Here is a 24,658-nt window from a genome sequence, read left to right on the forward strand (position 1 = left end):
TCCAGCGTCATTTTCAGTGAATACTGCAAACATCTCAGGGGTTTTATGGTCTTTTGCAGAGCACAGCCTTCCTAATAATAAAGCATTTTTGCCACCCCTGTGGGAAAGCTTCCCAAATGTAATGAAGACATGATTCTTTGGGGAAAAGGAAGAGCCTCAGTCTGCCCATGCTGGATCTGTGAACTTCCTCTGGAGTGACAGCACTAAGCTCCAACAGGCTGTGACAGATCTGACTCCACAGGTCTAAATTAAGGGTTAGGGCATCGTGTTTCTTGCACTGACTCTGGGTCCAACCTGCCAAGTTCAGGAATAGCAGAAGAGGAGAGTAACCAATCTGAAAGCAAACTTGGACAAGTAGTACCTTGGAAAATGGGAAAACAAAAGCCAGCAAAGACTGACTCCTGCAAGGAGATAAAGAGAGGGCAAGGCTAGGACTGCTTAGACAAAGAGATGCAAAAATAGGGCCAACCACACAAGCATCAAATCCTGTAAGGGCTGGGAAGGTGAGGAGATGCAGAGTGGGAGAAGGGGAAAGGAAGGACAGACAGAGCAGGTCTGGAGCTTTAACAAGAAAAACGGGGTCTTGCTGGGTAAGCAGCTAAGTGACAAACACAGAAGTGGGAATGAAATAGGCAGGGTGATCAAAACTCCAGATTTGCTGGGCAGGCAAGCTTTCTGACAGAAGATGGTGTAATAGTAAGTGTGGGGGGGAGGAGAAAAAAAAAAAAAACAAACCAACAAACCACACACACAAAAAAAACCCCAAAACCAGGTCAGAAAGTAGGAGTAAAGAAAGTAAACAAAAGAGGGCAGAAAAAGCTGTACTTGCAGGGTCTAAAGTGGGACGCAAGACTCCTGAATCCCTCAACATGCCTATCAAGTTTTCTAGAAACCTTCTAGAGTTGCAAGTGGAGTATCTAGCCACTATGCTATATAATTATCAGTTGAAGTGTCACAGGTCCGTATGATGGATCTAAAAGTCCCAGGCCTGCAGATATGCCATGCAAATAGATACAGATTGAAACTATTTACAAGTTTGGAAAAGTCAAAACTAGGGTTGATTGCAAAATCTTCATTCACTCCCCTTTTACTTATGCGTAACAAATAACATACGGTTAATAGAGCAGTAAGTTATCCTGTGGACCTGAATTCAAACTCTACTTTTAGTCAAGAGTTCCCCTGTAACTAATCAGAATAATTTAAAGCACAATTTTACAGGTAATCACTAACTGTGTGCCAGATTAAGAGAATTCCTTAGATCATTAAGCCCAGTCCTTGCTGACACGGGCATCATCTTCTTGAAGTCCCTTCTCTATGCTGATCAAGCTCCATCGGAAAATCAGTTAGATATTTTAGATGATTTCCTTGAGTCTGCAGAAGAGATGGACCCTCTGGGCTCTGTCATAAGACTCGACAAGAGCTCTGGTTTATATGAAGAGATTACAGAAATCTCAAAGTCTCAGACTGGGCACTCAATTAGTAGATACTTCTGATATATACCTTTAGTTGTAGTGGCAGTAAACACAGAAAATTATAGTCTTGCATTGCAGAAAGGTGTTCTGAAAATATATCCATCAATACTTATGAACTGGTAAGTATTAATGAAAAAAACACAGAAAGGGATAAAGGGATAGGAAAAAGGATAGAAAAGAGTTTTACAGAGTTTGAAGAGCGTGCATTAACTATCCATACAACTAGATGCCTTAATTAGTGGGCTATACCACAGGGAAACAGCTATATCTGACTCTCGAAATTAGACTGGACAGAGAAATGGAAAAAACATACAATAAGAAAAAACATCACATGGCTTAATATAAAGATACGCTGAAATGCTCTGTATCAATATTTATTTTAATGCAAGCTTCCCTATTGGTTAAAGCTTGGTAAAATAGACTATTTATCTAATAATTGGTATTCCCTTTAATTTTAACAGAATGTTCTTACTACACAACCATCACAGGCTTGTGAGCTGTAGTGGCTCTGCTAAGGTAAAGATATCTGCAAGTGAGCATTGAGGCTTGGCAGAATACATTTACTGACCTTAAGACTCAATCCACTTTAAATGCGCTTGTGCCTTCATTTCAAAAAATACATGCAGACACGATGCATTATGTACTAGCACAGTTCAAATGAAGAGCACGAACACAAGTTACTGTACTGTGAACTAGAGCAAGAACTTACATCTCACTGAATAGGAGCCCAAAGCAGATATGGGTACCTCACAGCATACTTGAGTTTCGCTCATCTACCTATTCTCTGATGAGAGAAGGGAAAGACATTGCTCTCTTTTTAGATCCTTCATAAAACCCTGTTTAAGTGATTTAAGTCAAGGTCAGAGATTGAGTGCGTTATGCAATTGCAGTTTTAGGATTTCTGTATGCCAAACTAATTTATAGAGGCTCAGCTGCTTGCTTTTTATTTATGTGTTTAATTGAAGGGCAACTACAATATAATTAATGGGGAAGGAACAAGTAAAATTCTTGGAGTGAACTTTGCAATTCCATACAAAATTCCTCAGTTACCATTTTGTTTTCTGCAACGTAGGTCAGATTACATTTATCCAACCTCTAAAATCTCTCTGTCCTACTAAGCAGCTGAATCAATCTAGTTCACAGGAAAAGAATTTTAAACAACTCAAATGAGTTGGTAAATTTAAAAATTTCAATAAGACTGAAATCAGTCTCTCTACATTTTCAAGGCATAGTTGAAAGCAGACTTTCTTACATGAGGTTATTTCTACTTAACACCAGTAATTTCCTTGCAGTCTGAACATGCCAGTCTTCATAAATCTGCACCATGTCACGGCAAAGTAGCCACGCTCAAGTTTGAATTGGACATGCAGTAGTCGAGAGTATGTCCTTTTATACGAGTCTCTTTAATCATTAACATGGCTTTCATAGCTTCGCGTGGTTTAATGGGCCATGAAGTTACACAGTTACTTCAAAATCGAACCAGTATCTGACCATACTCTGTGGCAGGGAAATCCAGGAGCTAAGCAGGATCTGTCTGAATACATAGCATGAAAGGAAAAGCTAGTTTATAAAATATATCCATGGGTGTACAAGTATAAAGACTGAAAACAATTTTACCTATTTCAATACAACATCCCTAACACATACAAACAAGTCACATAGCACATTCTCAGTATCACTGTCATTTCCGTGGTCATGCCATCTTTGTGCCAGGGTAAGTCTCTACAAACAGGCCTTCCTTTCTCACCACGTTTTCACGCCTTACCTGACCCTGCCCTGCCTAACCCTCCTCCCGCAGAACCGCCTTTCCTCTCGGCAGCAGACAAAAGCAGAGCGCGCAGCAACCAGTTACGCGTACGCACTCCTCCCCTCCAGAGCAAACCAGCCAAGAACGCGTTGGATGAAGACTGCAGGATATCAGCTTTCAACCAAAACAAACCTAAGCCAAAGTGAACCAACCAAGGCCACAAGCCTTGCATTGCCCAGTGTCGTGTTGCACAGGAAGGAAGGTAAAAATTTCTTACATTTCTGACCAAGAACTTCAGAAGGGCAGTGCTCCAGAGGTAGCCATTCATTGCTATAGCACTGTCGTTGCTTTATTTAAAAAGAAAAACAAACCAACACCCCCACACCCTCCCTTCTTTCTATATATCTACTTTCAGGATTTCACATACGTGCCCTTTTTCAATAACAGGGTGCAAACTACTAGTTATCCCACTTGCAGCAGCATACTGGCTAGAAAAACACAGGAGTTGTCTGATAATAGCCCAGGTTCCTTCACACATTCAAACTATAAAGTAGGGAAACTTCCCACAGCCACCACGCTCCTGGGCAAAGCGTCGTTTTTCACTATCAGCAGAACAGCACAAAAAGCAGGCTTTAAATAGCATCCCAAAGCAACCACCACTTCCTCTCTCATCCCAAAACACAAACCCAGATCCTCAGTAAGTTTCATGTCAGTAAAGAGAATTAAAGAAATGTACAGCGTGGAAGCCAAGGAAAACTCAAAATGAGCAAGTAATTATACAAAATCTCACAGTCAAGACCCAAGTAGCAACACCAGGTGGCTTTAAGTTGAGGTTTGCAGAGTATTTTGGATGAGTAAAGCTGACTCAGCAGCACCGAGAGTAAACACAGTGACTCGGGTTCAAAATCTGCTGTAATACACTCAGAAAACTGCATGCAGGAGTAAACTGTATAAAGAGGACCACAACCCAGACACCATCATGCAAATAACTATTTAACATATTAACAAATAGAATCTTTCAGTTTTTCTTAAATAAGACACATAGTATCAAATGCTTCTGTGCATGAGGAAACAGAGAGGCAACAAATATCACAGTATTTTATCTGTTTTCATTACATATTTTAGTAGGAGTATTCTACAAGAGCAAAAGCAAAGTATATTTAACCAATATTGTTCTAAACAGGGAATCAAACAAAATAACGTAGTACTTTCAACCCAACATTACCTTGGAAAACCGAGCATTTATCCATTTTGTAAAGGTCTTCTTCTGTACATCATTGTGTTCATCTGGAGAAAGAAAATAAGAAAACAATGAGTGAAAATGCATCATCTTAATCCTAGATGGCTCAAAACAGGTCATATTAAACACTATCCTGACTCAGCAGGAGAATTTTTTGCCTGATCTGTCAATAGACCTGTTCAAACCTCTGCGAGACTTTGGTACTTGCAGAGTCACACAAATGTTTCAACCTTGCTAGCAACCACAGGAGCTCCTTTGCATTAGAATCAGCCTCACAGCACCTCCTGGGCAGGATTCCGATGCATTAAATTCACAGGCTCCCCATCTGGTGCAAAGCAACCTATGAAACCGTGGGCTGTTAATCACCAGACTTTGTCAACACCTTTTTGCCTGGATGAGGCCCTTATTCAAGCTTCTGATGCAGATAATAGCCTCCTTCAGTACACGGCACAGCAACTGCAGTAGCAAAACTGCTGGCATAACCCTGGAAGCACTTCCATCCTTACCCACCCTCAGCCTGGTTTCACACCTGGGTTAGGAACCATGGTAGTCATCAGTCACAGCCAAGTTCAGCTAAAGTGTGGGAAGGGCTCAGCAGCCCTTCCCTTCAGATGCTCTTACTGGTGTGGCACCAGCGTACCACCACCCAGGGTCCAGGAGACAGCCAGAAGGAAGGACCCAGCAGAACAGGGAAGAAGTACAGGCAAGCACCTACAGGTCAAAGCAGAGGGAGGAGGAGTGGCCTCCAGCTGTGCAGAGACAAGATAGCTACCCAGGTTGTTTAAGGAAGCCATTTGGGAGTCACCTCCAACACAGCGCGCTCTGCCCGTATCACGGGACACCTCTAGGGTAAGATGCACTGAGCAGTGCTAAAGGCAAGATTATGCCTCATCACTGCACTTAAATGGCACTGAATTACCTGCTGACAACAGACCAGGCCAAGGAACTTGGCCCACCATGGATTTTCAGGCCTGCTTGCTGCAGCCAAGAAGAAAAGACAGACATGCAGCCTGTGAAAGGCGTCAACTTCCAAATGCACGCAGCAGACCACAGCCAAGGCAGGCAGTGTTTGCCTTCCACTGGGCAAACTCAGCTTGACAGCTGCAGCCCAGATCATGATCTCTGAGAGGCCTTCAAGGCTCCACGAGCTGCTTAACAGACCAGCCTCAAGACATGCTTCAGGCGCCCGCAGCACCCTGCTGCTGGGGATGCTCTCTGGCAGAACCTCTTGGTGGCAGCTGGCACCGAGTTTTCAAAGCCCCTTACCGCAACAAAGCATACCACCATGGTGTTCAGACCACCTGTCCCTGCACTAAGATGAAGCCATAGAAAAAACTGGATTGAAACTCAAATATTCCACTTCATGAAATCATGAAAGGGAAAAAAAACATTATACAGTCTAAAGAGATATCAGATTGAAAGGCACCACTTAAAAGATCACACACCTTAGCAGCAAATGAGACTGTTCTACAGTGATGTTTTAGCTACAAAATGCAGACGCTTATTAAAAAGAGTAACAAGATACTACCAGAAGATTCCTTAGGTAGACGACATCAAAATATCTTGTTTCTGGCCCAACGTGCATCTGAAACTGATGCCCTTCATGTCTGATATATCTAGCCATAAACCTGTTACACACAGGCTACCGGAACAGTGGAACAAATTACAAGGTGTTTGTTATCTAACAGGCATGAACAAGGAATAGCAGCTACGGCTCAGTCCAGGCAAGAGAAGAAGTCATGTTGGTAAGAAATGAGATGTCACAACAGCTAAAAGACTTAGTAACCTTTATGAAAATGTTCATATCAATTTAAGTTAAAACCTCAGTTCTGGGCTTCTTTTAGGCTACGGCTTAAAAACCTGCTTAGGGCATACCAAAGAGTGCACATCTGCTGCAACGTGGCAGCCAGCAGCCATTGTTTCACCCTTCTGTGCCTCTCCTCTTTGCCACCTAAACCTGATCCAACACAACCAACTCCTCAGTCGCACCTCAAGCTCAACCAGAAATCAAAGATAACCCAATGCAGAAAAAGATTTTTCCAAAAGAGCTTCAAGATACCTACAGTGCATGCACAGCAGGCCATGGTTAAAACAGCTTGTTGAAATTCAAGGTGGTGTTCTGAAGGAATACAATTACCTAAAAGACCTCACTAACCCTGCTCTCTTCTCCCAGTGAAATACAGCTCCTTGCCATCAAGATACTCGGTGCCATGTACCCATCTTACAGGAGACAGACAGGGTCAAGATTTGAACTCCAACTATCTGGATATATTTACTCCATTTTTTTCCCCTCCAAGGTTTTTTTGTTTTGGTTTTTTGTTTGTTTTGGTCTGGGGGGGGGGGGTTGGTTTTGTTTTGTAGGAGACAGGAACAGACGAGATTAACTGCCACTGTTGAACCAAAAAGCTAACTTTGTACAAAATTCAATCCCAGACTGTCTGACTCTTGATAAGGTTTGCCATTTGCATTAATTGCAAATAATATTTGTATTGAATGTATTGAGATTCAAACATCCTTTTCTCTCTTTGAATATCATTCAGTAACCTCTGTCCCTTTTCTGCCAACACCCCCAAATACATACTTATGCGCCAGGATGCCTTCCTAAGGCTCAGTCTGCCATTTTCCTTCCTTAAGCTTCTGTGAGAATCAAGAGTAATCCCAAAGTTTTGAGGTCTGATGTTCTCTTAAGGTGCTTACTCCTTAAGATGATAAAGGCAAAGCATGAAGAAAGGCCAAAAATAGTTGTATTGACTGTGTAAAAGGATAACACCAGTTATGAAAAGGGTCATGTATTTATAAATCCTGTGTGCTAGGAGCTCTGCACACCCCATTCTTGGGGGGCTCTGCACATGCACAGCAGAGGGTACAGCTCTTCTCAGCACCACACCAGCTTCAGCCTGCCGGGACTCCATCAGCAGGCCTTGCTCCTACATCAGCTGCTGGACCTCAGGTCCAGTTTGTGCAAGTGCTCCCATGACATGTGCTGCAGTAGCACATGTAACATTTCCTAAAAATCCAGCTCCTTCTCCCTCTTCAAAAAAGAGGGTTGGGGGGGACACAACAAAAAAACCCACACCACCAAAACAAACAAACAAACAAAAACCCAAACCAAACACCAAAACAACAACAACTAACAAACCAAAGCACACATGACTTCAATAAACAAGAACTACTTAGTCTTTAATGGTGAAGACAAGAATATGACTGTATATACCCCTGCTATCTCTTAGGTATCAGAGCATCCTTTCCATTTCAGTTAGGCAAGGAATTGGAAGCCCCCCAACTCCCATCTTCCCAAAACAGCCCGCTCAGCTACAAAACCCATAGATGACACTTGCCCAGTCAAGCTCTGCTTTCATGTTTGTTTTATAAAGCCTCTGAAACTAGGATTTTTGTAATTGGCCATTGTAGCTAGGGCTGTGTCAAGCTTTCTGCTATAAATCCCTGGAAAGAAATTTGTAACTGAAATGCTAGTGCTTTGTTAACAACAGTGACAAGTTATTTTATCCCTCAAATTAATTTTTTTTAGATTCCTATGAGCCTGTAAAGCTAACCCCTGGAGTCTGACATTATGATTCGGCTAACAAATTAGCCACATTCAGTAAAAAAAAAAAAAAAAAAACCAAACCCAAAAAAAACCCCAACCCACAATGATACCATTCAGCAGAGCACACGGTACTCCGGCCAGTCAGCTTCTCGCACAAGACATCAAAAATGCCAGCAAGTCACAGCCCAGTGAGAAACAAATTCACCAGGTCGCTGAAACATTTGTGTTTCCTTTCACACTGCTGCAGCCTGACGATAAAAGCCAAGGACTGACTGGGGGCCAAATTCTGCTTCATCCCCCACCGACTGTTTCCTCTGGCCAACACAGCACTGCCCGCCCTCCAGTCACTTAATGGACTTGTAATGGCTGATGTCAGAACAGTTTGTTCCTTTAAGAGGAAATAAAAAGAAACCTAAACACACAGAGAGAATTAAACTCTTGTGATGACAACAGAGAGAAGAAAAGCTTCCTATCCCGGATGCTTGTTTGCTGAAGCCTTTTCTGTTATACAACATGATGTATGTCTGTGCAACTGCAGCACGCTCAAAACAAGCGGCTCTTGTGATCGGATGCCCAGCCTGTGTCCTGGCATGCAGCCGCCTCCAGCAGCCGCTTTTACAGCCTCACGCACCTCCTCCGCCCTCAGTGCTGTCCCTTAATTGTATTGGGGCACTTTGAAACCACAGCTCAAGTGCAATCTATTACCTTGTGAATATCATGTTCAGGAGCAAAAAGGAATCTAAATGATCTAAAAATAGAGGTAATAACAAAAGCCTCACTGGATTGTGGTTTGCCCTTTACTCAACCTCTGCTTTATACCGAGAGCCAGCTTTCTTATTTCCCCAAAATCCATTACATGCTTACATGACAGAACTGTGTTATGTAGTTTTTGAAAGACAAAAAGTTATCACACCCAAAACAGCTGGCAGAGCAGCGCTACAATGAAAGCGCCCTGGAGAACTGTACAGACTGGATTGGCAAATGAAGTACAGAAATTGCCCAACCATTCCAGCACAAGTTACCAAGGGTCATCTCACATTTTAAGACTTAAATAATGAGGTGGGGAAGGCAAATTTAAGTTCTCATTTAAGTTCTCAGCAAAGGAATTTAGAAATAAAAGAAGGAATTAGCCTGTGGGTTTCAATTAAGACACTTGGAATGTAACACAGTTAGAAACTTCCCTTTGCCTAAGCCTTTAGGCAAGCAAGAGTATCTATCATAGATACCGCCCCACCCAGGACTAGCACACATCTGAAACCCGACTAACATTAACAGAAAGAAGAGGGGAAAGAGTTGTGTGTTCTTGGGTGCAGGATTTTCTGGATAGAAAAAGCATTTTGAAAGTAACTATCTTTTTGTCAAACTCAGACTAATTCACATATAAAAAGACACAAAATAAGCATCTAAAATTTGAGGATGGAAACCAGCATGAGGCAAAGAACCAAGCAAGCTGCAAAGCTCCAGAATGTGTGACCACCAAGCTCACAGAAGAACCTCTGATGCTCATCAGGACTGCTGGGCCTTAACACAGAATAATCTTTATTAACACAGAATAATCTTTATCACCAGCTCTGGGGTTTTGGGTTGGGCTTTTTAGGGGGGAGGGTGTTGGGTTTTCTTAAAAGAAACAGAAAGCAAAAAATTAAAGTTGTTGAGCAGATCCTCTCTTTTCTTGCAACACCATGGTAGAACAAATGGCTCCAGCAAGTAATTCGCTCGTAAGCTTTCATCTTCACATTGCAATTTTAATTCCTGCAATCACTGGCGAGCACAAAGTTTTCCCTCACTCCTTCTCCTTCTATCCCCATCAAGCTTCAGCAGTTAAGCAAACCACAGTCATATTAATAGTGTTTCTAACAAAAGTAATGATGCCTGCCTACAGCAACTGACACAGGAAATGCTGTTGCCCAAATTGTAAATTCTCTGTATAACCCAAAATATGAAATACAAACTTTACTACAAAAAAACCCACTCCTTACCCCTACACACACACCTTACTCCCTGGTGTTTCCCAACAGCAGACACCATCTAAAACAAGACACCACAGACGAGTAATGAGGAACCCCCCCCTGTTTCCCACTGAAACGTGCTGTGAGTCTAAGCTAAATTGCATTTGCTTCACAATAAAAAAATCCCCCAGCAACTGATAGCTTAGAAGAAAGCATCCTCACAGCTGAAGCAATATTAAAATAGCAGTTTCCCTACCTCCCAGGAAAAGCAATTTAACACGCCACACTGCTGGTCTCAGCGCACTGGAATGACATTTAAAAGGAAACTAGAGAGAACAGTAAGCTCTCAGAGACAGAAATAATGCTGTGGCACTACGCACTGGGCCTGAAGACCCGTGCTGATCAGCCAGCGACCCTGCTGTTTTCATGGGACAACAATGCAAAACCAAGAATTTAGGGCAAAGTGTCCCTACACCTACACAGGGCTGCTCTGGAGCGTTGCCTGGGCCCGGCAACCACACATTTCACTCCGACAGCCTGCAACAGCTCCCTAACACTTGGTCAAACCAACCAGCATCAGCTTCCAGTGCAAGACAGCCCTAGGAAGCCTTTGCGAGCGATACACTTGTGGGGGCAAGTGAAAGGTCCTGCACCTAGGGAGGAATAACCCCAGGCACCAGTACAGGTTAGGGCTTGACCTGCTGGGAAGCAGCTCTGCAGAGAAGGACCTGGGAGTCCTGGTGGACAAGAAGTTATCCATGAGCCAGCAATGTGCCCTTGTGGCCAGGAAGGCCAGTGGTATCCTGCGGTGCATTAAGATGAGCATGGCCAGCAGGTCGAGGGAGGTTATCTTCCCCCTCTATTCTGCCCTTGTGAGGCCACATCTGGAATATTGTGTCCAGTTCTGGGCTCCCCAGTTCAAGAAAGACAAAGAACTACTGGAGAGAGTCCAGTGGAAGGCTACAAGGATGATGAGGGGACTGAAGCATCTCTTGTATGAGGAAAGGCTGACAGAACTGGGGCTGTTTAGTCTGGAGAAGAGAAGACTGAGAGGGGACCTCATCAATGCTTATAAATATCTAAAGGGCGGGTGTCAAGAGGATGGAGCCAGACTCTTCTCAGTGGTGCCCAGTGACGGGGCAAGGGGCAACGGGCACAAACTGGAACACAGGAAGTTCCATCTCAGTATGAGGAAAAACTTCTTCACTCTGAGGGTGACCAAGCACTGGGACAGGCTGCCCAGAGAGGTTGTGGAGACTCCTTCTCTGGAGATATTCAAGACCTGCCTGGACACCATCCTGTGCAACCTGCTCTAGGCGATCCTGCTTTAGCAGGGGGGTTGGACCTGATGATCTCCAGGGGTCCCTTCCAACCCCTACCGTTCTGTGATATAAATACATTTGGGCACATATTTCACAAACTGCCAGTGATCATGCATCAAGGTTTGAGGCTGTAAAAGTTTCTGCCAAAATCTTTGGTTAGAGCAAAGGGTTGCATCTATCAGCAAGTGCACTGTGGAAGAACTGAAATAAGGATATCACAAATATCTCTATGATGATAGAGAGTGGATTGGATTATATGTGCCCCATAGATACCAAAGGACAAACTTCACCCACAGGGAGAGGAAGATGGCCTCACCATCTCCCCGAGGCCCCAACCAACATGACTGGCACATGGAAAGAGAAGAGGAAGGCAAATAACTCCTGCCCAAAATCTGGCAATTAAGATGTTTCTAAGCACACAAACAGGAGGGCACTTAAAGAGATAGAATAAATCTACAGGCACAAATAAAAGGTAGGAATTACAAACTAGATTTTCTGCATATTTTTATTTTGTTATGAACAAAGATTAGATCTTTGCATTTCTGAGCAGTTACAAAGAAAACAGAATTGCTTTCCACAAGTTGCTGTTAGCCATCTGTTCTTTTTCCTCTGCCCAAATCAGAACTATTATTAGGCTTACTTACATTTGTGGAGGTGATTCATGGGATACAAGGTCAGAGGGATCATTGTGATCGTCTAGCGTAATCTCCTGCATAACAGGGGAGTGGTCCCCACAAAAGGTCCATCTGCATACCAGAAGGAAGCAGACACACAACAGATGTCAGAGACCCCGCACGGGTCCAAGTAAGCGATATTGCTTGGGCAGAGAAGGAAGCCAAGCCATAAACTCTTCATACGCAAGTATCCCTCTCTGCTAGTTATGGCATAGTTTCAAATCAGGCAAACATCACAAACAACCTTGTCTGAACATCTTCAGGAAACAATGTTCATGGTACAAAAGACGTAATGTCGTTTTCCACATGTGATTATGTCATACTCTGTGGCAAACTTACTGGGGAAAAAAAAAACCAAACTTACTTGTAAGAGTAAACTTTTCAAAAGTTTTCATAATTGAATGGAAAAGCAGACCCGATGTGGCAGAAGGAAATGCAGTAATATCCCTGAGACGTTTCACAGGTACTGCTAGAGATGCAGCATATTCCATGTGTTGCTTTGGCCAGAGCTCCACAACGTTGTGTCAGACTGAGAAGGCTGACTTGCTGTATGCAATAAGGACAAATAGCCACATTCCAGATAAGCAGAAAAACCCACCAGACTGGATAGGTTAATTTGTTATCTGTGACAGGTAGGTAAAGACAGCAGCATTCTGCAAAGTTCTTATTTGCAACACTGAACTTCTGTCCCCTCATATTCCAGAGTCTCTTTTATCCCAACTCTGTTTGAAGGATTTTCCTATCTTCCTTTTCCAAAAAAACTAAAGGCTGCAATCCCAAACCCTCCTCATCTCACATTCTCTGTCTTCTCACTCCCAAATATCAAAGCCTTTCCCGACCCATCCCTTCAGAGATGCCCATGTTTTTCCCAGGCTCCTCCATCCATCTCTCCCCACCTTGACCCAAATCTCCTTCCACCACAGTCCGTAATCGTTCCTGTTCTAAACCTCTCTAGGTCAACAGCTTTTTCCTACACAAATAGAAGCCAATTCCCAAGACATAAACTAATAATACCTGGCTCCTACATATTACTACATGCTCTGATTTCATAAGAAGTAGATTAATAACATTTGGCATATAAGTATAAGCTCCATCAGCGCCAGCTTCTCCCCACGACTTCTCTGGCCTCTCACTGCAAGCTCCCACCCCATCCAAGCACACAAGGTACAGGCCATGGGTAGCTGGGTATGCACCAGATTGTACCTCACATGCAGGCGCTGACCGGCCACCCACCAGGCAGCAGCAAAGACATCTATACCTTTTTTAAAAAAATTTCTTTAGAGGAGGCACTGCATTCAGGGCCTCTTCTTCCTCCAGCCACTGATTTTCACACAACCTGTAGCTATTTAATTAGCTTTATGACATAAAAATTGGATTAAATTTCCCACTAATTAATCCAAATCGGACCAGGTTTGCAGTGAAGAAAAAAGAATGGAAAGACAAGTATAATCAGAGTATCCTACTTTCCTCGTGAAAATAGATTAATCAACAGATTTCCAAAAAGTGTATGCTGTTAACATATTTTTTAAATTACATAAATGCTATTTAAATGTTTCTGCAAGCAAGTTGACTAAGTAATTCCCAATATAGACCATACAGGTGCCATTTCAGTTACAGCAGCATGCAGACTAGAGTTATTGAAAAACAAATGGAATTTATAACTGCATGGAATTTAAGTCCTTCCTAGCAGTCCAGTATATAAGACATTCATAACAGCAACTTCAGCAGTTGAGTTACGCAAAGTCAAGGTATTAGTTTTCTGGGTTTGATTGCCTCAAATCTCTGATGGTATTTAGAAATCTAGTCTTAAGAGCAAAACAATAGCACACATACAATTGTATTTCATCCATGGAAGGTAATAAAAAAATAATTTAAGCTTTCCAGTGCTAATTAACTCAGAAATTAAGAAAGAACATGTATAGTTTATACACCTGTTGCAATTTCATAACTGTTATAATCACTGCAATATCAATAAAAGTCTTCTAGCTCTTTCATATGAATGCCTCAAGCCACCTTACAAGTATTAAGCAAGCTTCACCACCTGTATGAATCCATCACTCTTCGCATTGCTCCCAAGAGGTTTAGTAAACTTTTGCATTAAAGTGTTTTCACAGAAAGTGCAGCATGGCAGAGGTCAGAAGGCAGCTATGGAGATCGTTTGTCTAGTCCAACGCCCCCAGTCAGAGCAGGTTGCCCAGGGCCATGTCCAGTCAGGCGTTGAACATCTGCAAGGATGGAGACTCCACAACCTCTCTGGGCAACCTGTGCCAGAGTTTTAAGTATAAATGGAATTTACTGTGTTTCAATTTGCACCCACTTCCTTTTGTCCTGTCACTGGGCACAACTCAGAAGAGCCTGGATCCATCCTCTTTGCACCTTCCCTTCAGGCATTTATAAACTTTGGTAGCATTCCCTTGATCCTTCTCTTCTCCAGGCTGAAGAGCCCCAGCTCTCTCAGCCTTTCCTTGTAGGAGAGATGCTCCAGGCCCTTCATCATCTTAGTGACCCTCCACTGGCACTCACTCCAGTATTTTCACATCTCTGTTGTACTAGGGAGCCCAGAACTGGACCAAGTACTCCAGGTATGGCCTCACCAGTGCTGAATAGAGGGGAGCATGTCCAAGAACATGCAGCATGCTCATAGTAAAGAAAAGGAATGAAAGAGAAAGGAAGCAAGCTCCTGTTCCACAAACTTGCCAGCATCTAAAGCTCATCAAGTCCCTTGCTGGAAAGCTGCTCACTAACACAATTTCACTTAACAGACAACATACTGGAAAGCTTCTACACTCCTCTGTGGCCAACTTATAACTATAGACTAACACATTTCAATTCTTCATAACCAAGACTAACACCAAGTCATGCTACCCTTACAAATCCCTGGATAGGCAATGCTTGGAAGACAGAAGTAGAGGGGAAGCAAGCCCAAATACAAAGTATTCCTCAACTCAAACTACTGCATACTGATCTCAGCAACAAAGTTGAGCCCAGTCTTCACAGAAAACAAATAGGCAAATAAAGTTTAAAAAAAAGCATAAATTATTTATTTTGTTTCCAGACAAGCTAAGTCTGAGCTTCATTAGCTATTCCATTATTTTGCCAAGGATCAGTCACACTGATGCCTGTAAATTATTTACCTCAGCCTATTAACCTTTGTAATTACTAAGATGAAACCTGAAATGCAGAAGGTTTAAAGGAAGCCCCTAAAATTCATGTGGTGTAGTGGTGCTCTAAACATAAAGGAGAAGCAAGCAAAATGAATGAAGAAGATGACCAAAGAATTTAAATCCCAAATATTTGTAGCTCAAACCACACCAAACCCTCTCATTTCTATCCCTAAAGTACTCCAGCAAGGTCACTCCAGAAACAGTCACCATAAGTCAACCTGCTCTTAGCTTCACACAGCCTACCCAAAGTATGTTAAGTGTTTTGGACTGCCACCCAGCCCTAGTGAAGAAGATTAAGTGAAAGGCAAGTCCATCTCTTGAGATAAATCGAACATTTCCCAGTCACATTCTTTTGCTGGCCAAGGAAAAGAAATATTGCACTACTGGGGAAGGGGGAACCTTTGAGAAGAAAAATGTGATGCTAGGCAAAGCTTTGAGCAGTCTGTCCATGAAGAAGTTACTATTCTTTCTCTAGCGGCAAGAAGAAACAGAGTCATAAAGGTGTCATATCCAATTCATGTATTTAGTGAGACACCTTAATGAAGAAAGAATAAAAGAGAAATTGGAGTAAAGTATTATGAATGGTCCCTTCTTATAGTTTCTGGCAAACAGGAGAATTTTCTTTTGTCATTTGATCAGAACAGCAGTAGGTCGAGGCACTGCTAATCCTATATCCTAATTAAACTCGCATTTCCTTCCCTGGTTTAGTCATTAATTAGGCCCCAAAGTTGAACCCCCTCCCTGATTAACTGCTCTGAAAGTACATAAATTTGACAACTGGAGGATAAATATCTGGAATGCATTAAAATAGGTATTTATGCAATCAAGCAAGCCACTGATTACCATCAGTGTGAGCCCACAGAAGACTTCCCGCTTCAGTATAGAAAGCTCCTTCAGGACATACTGCCCCAAACAGCATGACCAAAACTGGAGAAGATACAGGAACAGAGCAGTCAAAAGGAGAGCAACCAAAGTTCAAAGCCTGTCAAGATTTTAGCAGAACCTGAGCCAAGGGATTTCAGCAGCTAATTGTTCGGGCAGAGGATTACACACACGCATCCCAATCCCTGTGCTTTTATTAATGATCAACTTTCAGGAGGATTGTGATGAAACCTGTGCAAATGTGATGTTTGAGTACTGCCACTCTAAGACATAAAATGCTTTTGTGAGGGCATGTGAAATTCAGAACAGACACATCACCTTTACCTTCCTAGAAACTGGCTGTACAAAAAGAAAGATCACCTAATGAAAGCAGAGTAATTACAAGTCAGATTACTGCTGCCTCCGGCAACAGCTCCAGCAGATCAGTCATACTCACAGGTGTAATCCTGTCCTGGATGCATTTTTGGAAAGGGTTATTGCATGCCTTCCCAGTGCTAAGGAGTCAGGCACCATGCAGGCTCAGGATTCACAGCCCCAGCCCAGCAGGCAGCTGCCCAGCTGAGGCAGCTCAAGAGCTTCAAGTCCCCAACTTTCTGTTTCACCGAAGGTCAATGTCTCTGCAGGAAAGCAGGTGGTGTCTATGCCTCACAGTGAGGATGGAGTGTGCAGCCTGAATATTGCTAGCCTGAGTACCAAAATTAATGACAGTAACCACCAGTGAAAGCAAGACAAATGAGGGCACCTGGATAAATGGGCTAAAAAAGCAGGGACAAGCTAATGGAATTAAGAGTCCACAAAAAGATAGATATAATTTCTGGCTGAAGAGATCTCTGAATTGCAAACCACTGGAAAGTAAGGCATATTTAGAGGAAGCACAACTGAAGATGCGCTTAAGGAAGAAGTATAAGCACATGGTATCTAGCTGTGGACACCACCACAGGTACCACGCCAGGCTAAACCCAGCACAGTCCTCCTTATGGTAACCCGCCCTCCTGAGCAACCACTGCTAAATCCATCAGGAACTGTGAATCCAAGCACCCAGGTTGAAGAGATGTAAGTAGCATAAACCAGTTCATCAGACCAATTTCAATGTTGAAACAGTCAACACAAAAGATTATTAAGAGACTAATTTGGTAACAGTGTTCAAGACCTCTTGAAACCACAGCTGTGATGCAACTTCGACTTAACTAAATAGCGATGTTTTAAATTCAAGTGCTTTGGAATTTCAACCCATACAGAAGGCCTTTGTATCTTTGAATGACCTCTAAAATGAAAACTAGCTTGCAACACAAGAAGAAACACTGTGAAGTTTAGTCCGAAAAGAGTTTTTACCACCAATGGCCATAAGTCAGCATCTAAACACAGACATACACTACTGAGTTATGCTGGCACAACTACATTGGCTTGGTATATGAAAAACATGCATGGACATCACTAATCACAAAATCTCCTCTGACATAGCCGAAGTTGTGTCAAAGAGTAGCTTTTTCTGGCTTAATTCGCTAATTTTGAGGAAAAGAGTATAACCACATGGCAGATCAACTCTTTCTGCCAGTAAGAAAGGGAGGTTATACAGCAGAGCAAAAGCAAAATACAAAGTACAGCCTCTTTAGCAGACAAAATCATTTGATGCAATACAAAATTATCATTTCCTCAATTCAAAGGTTTATCTTGCAACTCAGAGCATTTGGTCTGAGATATTTTAATCAGTAAGAGTACTTATGCCTTTCCAATGTCATACTGGGTTAAAAGTAAGATCAACACTTAACCCCATCCCAAAAAAAAGCCAGGAGAAGATCACCATTGCAGGGTCACGTAATGCAAGGGAGAATTTCTTCCAAGGCTTTCACTCCCCGACTCCACTCTAGAAAGAAAAATTGTTTGCAAGTAGCATCAAATAATGTTTGTTACTCTAAACAATCAGCACTGAACAAGTATTTCCCAAAGCTCCCAAAAGAAACACATGACATAAGCACAGTGAGAACAAGAGCGGTGCTTCAAGGCAGGGTTCAGTATGACATCCCAGCCTGAGGCTGGCTGGTAGCACCTTATCCGCACACCCCCAGCTCTCCCAAGAGCCAGCCACACACTAGTTTCTTCAGACCTGCCCATGTAAATGCTCCCAAGTACCAGCCAGCTCTGGTGAAGCAAAGCTCAATTGCTCCAACACATTTGAGGAGGTTGCAAAGAGTCTGGATTAATGTGTAATTGCTCAGAGGTGAAGGGTCGAATGAGGGAGAGAAGGGACATGGGGTAAGGCAGGGATGCAATCCCAGAAGCACGCGAAAAGACTGGCTCTTTACCAAAGAAAAACAAAACACTTTTATGTGGTTCCTCAATGGGGTTAAGAGAAACTTGCTTTCTATTTAACATGTATTTGCACCTCTCTGAGTAAGAAAGCTACTGTAACAAATTAATTTTATACACATTTACAAGAATTTCAAATTTCAAAGTCTCAATAAAATGATGCGCTTATAGCAAACTACAAAGCTCAGTAATAAAAGAAACAAAAAACCAACAATGCATTTCACACTCTTCAGGCTATGCAAATAGAAGTAACGCCTTAACTGAAGTAATAAAAGGAAGGTTATTATTTCTCAAACATTAAATAACATTACCATCACAGAAGGAACAAGTGGTACGAACAGGGTGAAATACAACTACAAAACAGAAATCACAGGTAATCTAAAGACACTGTAGTCCTCACATGACTTGCCTTTGAATCTTCGGGTTTGTATACTACAAACTAGGTGTGGGAAGAAAGTGGGGAATGCACCTAGAAAGTACCTTTAACTCAATTTTAGATCCTTTTTCTACAAATGTAGAAGCAAAAAAAGTTTACTTTCAACACTCTGCATTAACTATCACAAGTAACTTCAGTAATTCTGCCAGTCTTATCTGCATCACACAAGGCAAAAACTAAGATCAATTTGATAAAATTTGCTAGAAGCTGTGACATTTCACTTTTTATTTTGCAGATGTACTCTGAGTTACCACCTGATCAATTTCAAGAGCATCACACGCTGTCATCTTATTTTTATAGAAATAGAGGAGACTTATAGCAGCTCTGGTTATTCTCCAGATGGTCTTACTGCAGTAAGAGGTCAGAGAACCTTGACTAAACATCTATCAGCCTTGAATTAGCCTTTCACCAAGGTTTGTCCCCCTGCCTAAACTCAGAAGGGGCAGCACAATGAATCCGCAATACTCTGTGACTTTTTCCAGTTCATTGGCAGGCATTTTTTCTTAATCCTACTCAAGTTCACAGCAATGTGAATTTGCATCAATAAACAGATGTACACTTTGGGAAAAATTAGGTGAATTAAACTGAGTATAGTTAGTACTTTTGCCTTCAGAGACAAGCAGAGAGGAGGATACAACATATGAGATGTTCAAAAAGTCAACTACTGTCTGCCTGCTCCATAATTGCCAAATACTTATGACACTTAATGTTATCATGCCTGCAGTTTAGTCAGATTCCATTTCCCACCTACATAGGTCTTTTAAGTTGTTCCGCTTTAAACCATTATAATATGAATACAATTGAGAATCTCAAACAGCTTAATATTTAACAGCTATGCCAAGGTTTTTCTTCAGCTGTTTGTTACTTTGGACCAGAATCACAAAAACTAGATCACAAAAACACTTAGGTTTTTAAGAAACACCACACGCACATTTTCATCCAAATGCAATGATATATGCAAAGTTTAACTCACATAATATGAACTAGATCTTCGTATCTAGAAATGTGTACTTTAATTTGGTGTCACCTACCACTTCTGATTTTCCACACTACTGCCATATTAAGGCTACTCTTTAAAGTTAGAATGTTTTATTAACCAGAACATACAAGCAAAGCAGCAGTGCAGGAAAGGAAATAAAATTTATTAAGCTGCAAAGGAGCAAGGAAATGGGAAACAGTAGAAATGACATATGGAAGAGCATATGAACTCATAACACACCACTGTCTGAAGTGTCACGAAGCAAGCTGCAATACACTGTTCATATTTCAGATTGCCCACTACTGACGCATACAACCTGTGGCAGAAGTAGGATCATTTACAAAACCCAAGCATTCACGAAGCCTACCACATCAAAGTGGCAAGGAAAGAATTCCTACAACTGCACGCACCTCTGTGAGCTGGTGTAGCAGGACCAAACGTATTTTGATCATCACAGTCACCTACTTACCTGCTACTTGCCTAAACAGCACAAGAAATATTATTACTGTCCAATAGGTTTAGAAATGAAAATTCACGTTTGAAGGGTAAGTCAAGTGGCCAGAAGCTACACAGTCTTCCCTTTCTTATACAGTTACTCTACTAAATATTGCTTCCATCCCCCTCAGTTATGCAGCCCAGCTAGCAAGGGCTCTGGAAGTGCTAAAAAGGCAGTATGGACCAGAATACGGCTTCCTGGCTTTATCCTGCAGCATCTTTTTCAGTTCAACTATGAACTGGCACGACTGGCTTTAGAAGAAAACTTTTGCAGACTTATGTTTATTCAGAAACAAAACCTCCAAATTTTGTAGATGACAAGTGAAAACTGAGTGAAAGGGAAGAGTATAAAGGGAGAATCAGCAGAGTGTCAAAGAGAGGACTTTAAGGAGGCTAGAAAAAGGAATATATGTGAAGATTTCTGCTCTCAAAAGAATTAGCATGACTAAGAGCTGACTTAGCAACCTATTATGCTAGTCTGAATTTTGGTGGATTTAATTACAACCTTCTACATGCAAGAGGCTTGTCTCCAGTCCTGCAGAGATAAGTATACAATAAAAAAAAGAAAAAAAAAAAGAAAAAAGCCCACAAACAACAACTTGCCAAAAGCTAAACAAATAAAAGCTCAGAAGCTTTAGTCTTGTCTATAATCAGAGTCATATTGTTCCACTCTTTCTATTCATGTCACTAGGCTTCACTATTATTCCTCAAGTCTTTACATAGCAGCAAAAAGGAACAGCAACGAAGGGCGACTACCAGCCTTCCCACCCTTCAAATGCAGAATGTAATTTGGGCTCTGTAAAGGAGCATTAGAAGATGGTCCAGAACTCCAGCTACTAAGCTGTACTACTGCACCTCCTGGACATGAACATTATGGAAAAAACCCAGAGATTTTCCAGAAAAGAATCAATTTCTGCCTTTTATTCTCTACCTTTAGCAGAGTGGAAAAAGCCATACAAGAAAGCAGTATGTGAGGACAGTCATTCTCAGCAGAGGAAGAAGAATTACAAAAGATTAAGAGTGAGCACAGAAGAAACATGGATGTTTGTATTTATCATATCATCTCCAACCCTATGACACAAATTCATCATCTGGATCACATTAATCTCCAAACCACAGGATAGCAGAAAGGAATTTGGGGAGGGAGAAAGATGGAGACACAATGCAGGTATCAGTTAAGACACAAAATCTTAGACTTAAGAGATAAATACAGAAGTGTCATATCATAGTAACATCAGGAAGGAGTGGATGAAACAAGAGCCTGAGAAATGGAAGATATTTATCGAAGAACTTCAAAGAGGTATTTAAGCATAGCAGAAAAGGAGGAAAGATGAAGGTCACACACATAAAACCACATTATTAGCAGTCTCATACTTGTGCAAAGTTAAAAAACACACACACCGCATCACTCACCTATACCAGGGAGCTTTCCCCCTCCCAAAAAAATATTTCTTTGACAACATAAGTTAACATTTCTGAACTTTGTTTTAACTCTTCCTCAGCTGCACATTTGGTTTGTTTCTTGCAAAGGTGAAGGCTCAATAATTCACTTATGCTGGCATGAGAACACGACAGGAGAATGAATATACAGAGAAACATGAAAAAAGCTTCCATGATTTATTAAGACATGAGAGAGCACTCTTCCACTACAAAGCAGTCAATAAGAAGTCAATCAGAGATTATCTAGTTGCCTCAAAAGTCTTCAAGAGCTACTGCTAGCCTGTAGAGTGTTTCCCACAACACCTGTAGCTTGGCTGTCTGAGCCATTTTACAGGAACTTTCGCCAACTCTAGCATCAACTTTGCTCCCATGGGCTACACTGTGAAAAATAAGATGGCTGCAGATTTATTCATAGTACCACATCTGATTTTTAATTGAACTGGGAACGGCAGTTGTGGCGGGACTGCATGCTAAACTGCTGAACTGATGAACACTTATTTTGCTTAATTCCTCCAGACACTGATAATTTGTGTACACACTCAGATACGTTTGGTTCCGTTGTTTGGTTTTGTTGGGGTGTTTGTTTGTTTTTCAAATGGTGACAGTGAATATTTTTAGGCTAGCCAAATAGTCTCCTATCTTACAGGTAAAGAGTGTCTTAGCATTGTCAAAACAATAGCAAATTATTTACCTGTGATGACTCTGCTGTGTATAATGTTCAAGGACATTCACTAGGACTATGCTATTGGAACACATAAGTTTTGCCACTGGGACCTGACTCACCTTCCATCACTCCGGAAAGTGACAGTTCCAAGGCATGCAGTTTTGTGCGGGATGCAGAGGGGACGGGAGACAGGGCAGAACGCAGAAATAAGGAGTGCTGTGCTAGGACTTCAGCAAAAGGGGCTAGAAAACACCCTTGGCTTCTGCTTATGCTGGCTGTAAAGCAGCCTTACTGCTCCTGCAGGCTACTTCAGCTGATGTGTTAAAAACAAGAGTGGTGTTCACACGCAGAGCAGCAGAACGTTGCACTTGCTCAGCAGCTGGGCAGGACTGTTTCCAAGATGCTGCAAATACTTCATGCAGGTCTGCTGCCTCAACGTGGGGGTTGGTTGTGTTGATCTGAGAGTCACACATCATAAAGGAAGGTACGAGGAAACACTGCCAGCCAAACCTTGCTCCCACAAGCATTAGCCTATTGCTAAATCATATTTTGAGTTATTTTCAGATATATTCGAGTTTGTTTCAGACCATGAGTCTGTTTTTACCATCCAGAAATTTTTGGACCATAGGTTTTCAAGCTCATGCTCTTGCTGAGAGTTGACTGCATGTGTCTGCCAAGAAAAGCCAGCTTTTCTCACAATTGAAAAAACAATTCTATTTGAAGATATAATTTAAATGAACAGGCTTTTTCATTCCCATTGTGGGAGAGCGGCAAGGATTTGGGAATGAAGGAGTGAAGTTCAGCCTGGGAAGAAATGGAGAGGTAGGGAGAAGGTGGTTTAGTTTTTCTCTTTGTTTCTCACCACCCTATTCTATTTTAATTGTCAATAAATTTATTTTCCCCAGTCAAGTCTGCTTTGCCCACGATTCAAGTCAGCGAGCAATATCCTCCCCATGAGCTTTTCCATCTTATTTTCTCCCCCTTTCCAGTTGAGGGACGGGAGTGAGGGAGCAGCTGGGTGGGCATCTGGCAGCCACCAAGGTCAACCCATCACAGGGGTTGAACAGAAAACCTGCTTTGCAGAGTCAATAAAGACAATATTAACTGAAATAAGGCACACTTACTGCAATTTAAACAGAAGAATCTTTCCCCTTAGCTCAGGGGATATGTCAGGTAAGATAGCAAACTAGTTACCTGGCCATAAAATAACTCCAGCTCACCTCCTGAGGGCAAACTCTTGAAACTATTTTTATTGCTAGGAAAAAAGAAAAAAAGAAAAACAAAAAAACCCCCACCCAAACCACCACCAAAACCACACCCATGAAAAGAAAACCAACCACCAAATATATAAAAAAAAAATCAAACCAGAGAAACAAGGTGGATGCTCTACATACAAGAAAAGTGTATTATAATATTGCACACGATCACTCATAAATTATTTGATTCTAACAATGAATTAAACAGCACTGTTTTCTGACATTAATCCACTGCCAAAATGAAATATCTCATAAGGAAAACATATCTTGCATTGTCAGCAATATCTTGGTTTCTCTTTCAATTGCAAAACCAATAAAATGACTTGGTTAAAACAAGCACTTTTTTCCCCTTTAGTCACCGATAGATAAATTACTCAAAACCAAAAGCACCTCCAATAGAAGGCTGGCACTGCGCACTGAAGTGAGAACAACAGACTGTTTGATGATTTTTAAGAATATACCACTTGACTATATTAAAGACAGGAATGAAAGTACCTCAGAATTAACTAAAACCACAGCAGGTACACTGCAATTGGTTTAATCCTGTCTAGGTATTAGCACTTGCGACTCTTGCTGCAAACACTAACTTTTGTATAATCAGTTCTGTCTGCAGATCAAAACCAAAAAAAGGATAAAATACTTGCTTCCATTTAACTGCCCAACACGTTTATGGCTTGCTTACTACAACAGAGTACACTAGCAGTAAGTCATCATTTGATAATGAAGTTATCTCTCATTTTTATTAAACTGAGGAATGAGCTTGATCATTGTGGGAGACTCTACATGCATTCAAGATTACTAAACAAAAGGTTGAAGCACAAGAAAGTTATTTGTGTAACCCACACTTGGAATCTTTTTTTAAGCTACTGGAGTTACTGCTTGTAGATTAGATAAGAAATGCTCACATGAGATTTCACGGCAACAGATACAGGAATGATGGTGAGACATCAGGTGACAGGATTTTCTGCCTTTCTTTTACACGGTGCTAAGAAACCCAGTGTATAACCTTCAATCTCAAATTGTCATCAGCAATCTGAAGCTTAAAACTTATTCACTGAAAGGAACACTACAGCAAGAATTAGTA

The 24,658-nt window shown here is 41.7% G+C and overlaps 1 protein-coding gene across 5 annotated transcripts in view; it reads right to left on the reverse strand.

Annotated features, from left to right (window-relative positions):
• UTRN (utrophin) overlaps positions 1-24,658 on the reverse strand; it is a 389,659-nt gene that overhangs the window by 322,343 nt on the left and 42,658 nt on the right. For all 5 annotated transcript variants that reach the window (XM_054819386.1, XM_054819387.1, XM_054819385.1 and 2 more), the window contains one exon: positions 4,445-4,506. In XM_054819386.1, coding sequence (XP_054675361.1) covers positions 4,445-4,506 — 62 coding nt within the window. The remainder of the gene's footprint in view (positions 1-4,444; positions 4,507-24,658) is intronic.

This window comes from Grus americana, chromosome 3 (assembly GCF_028858705.1).
Source record: "Grus americana isolate bGruAme1 chromosome 3, bGruAme1.mat, whole genome shotgun sequence".
Lineage (NCBI taxonomy): Eukaryota > Metazoa > Chordata > Aves > Gruiformes > Gruidae > Grus > Grus americana.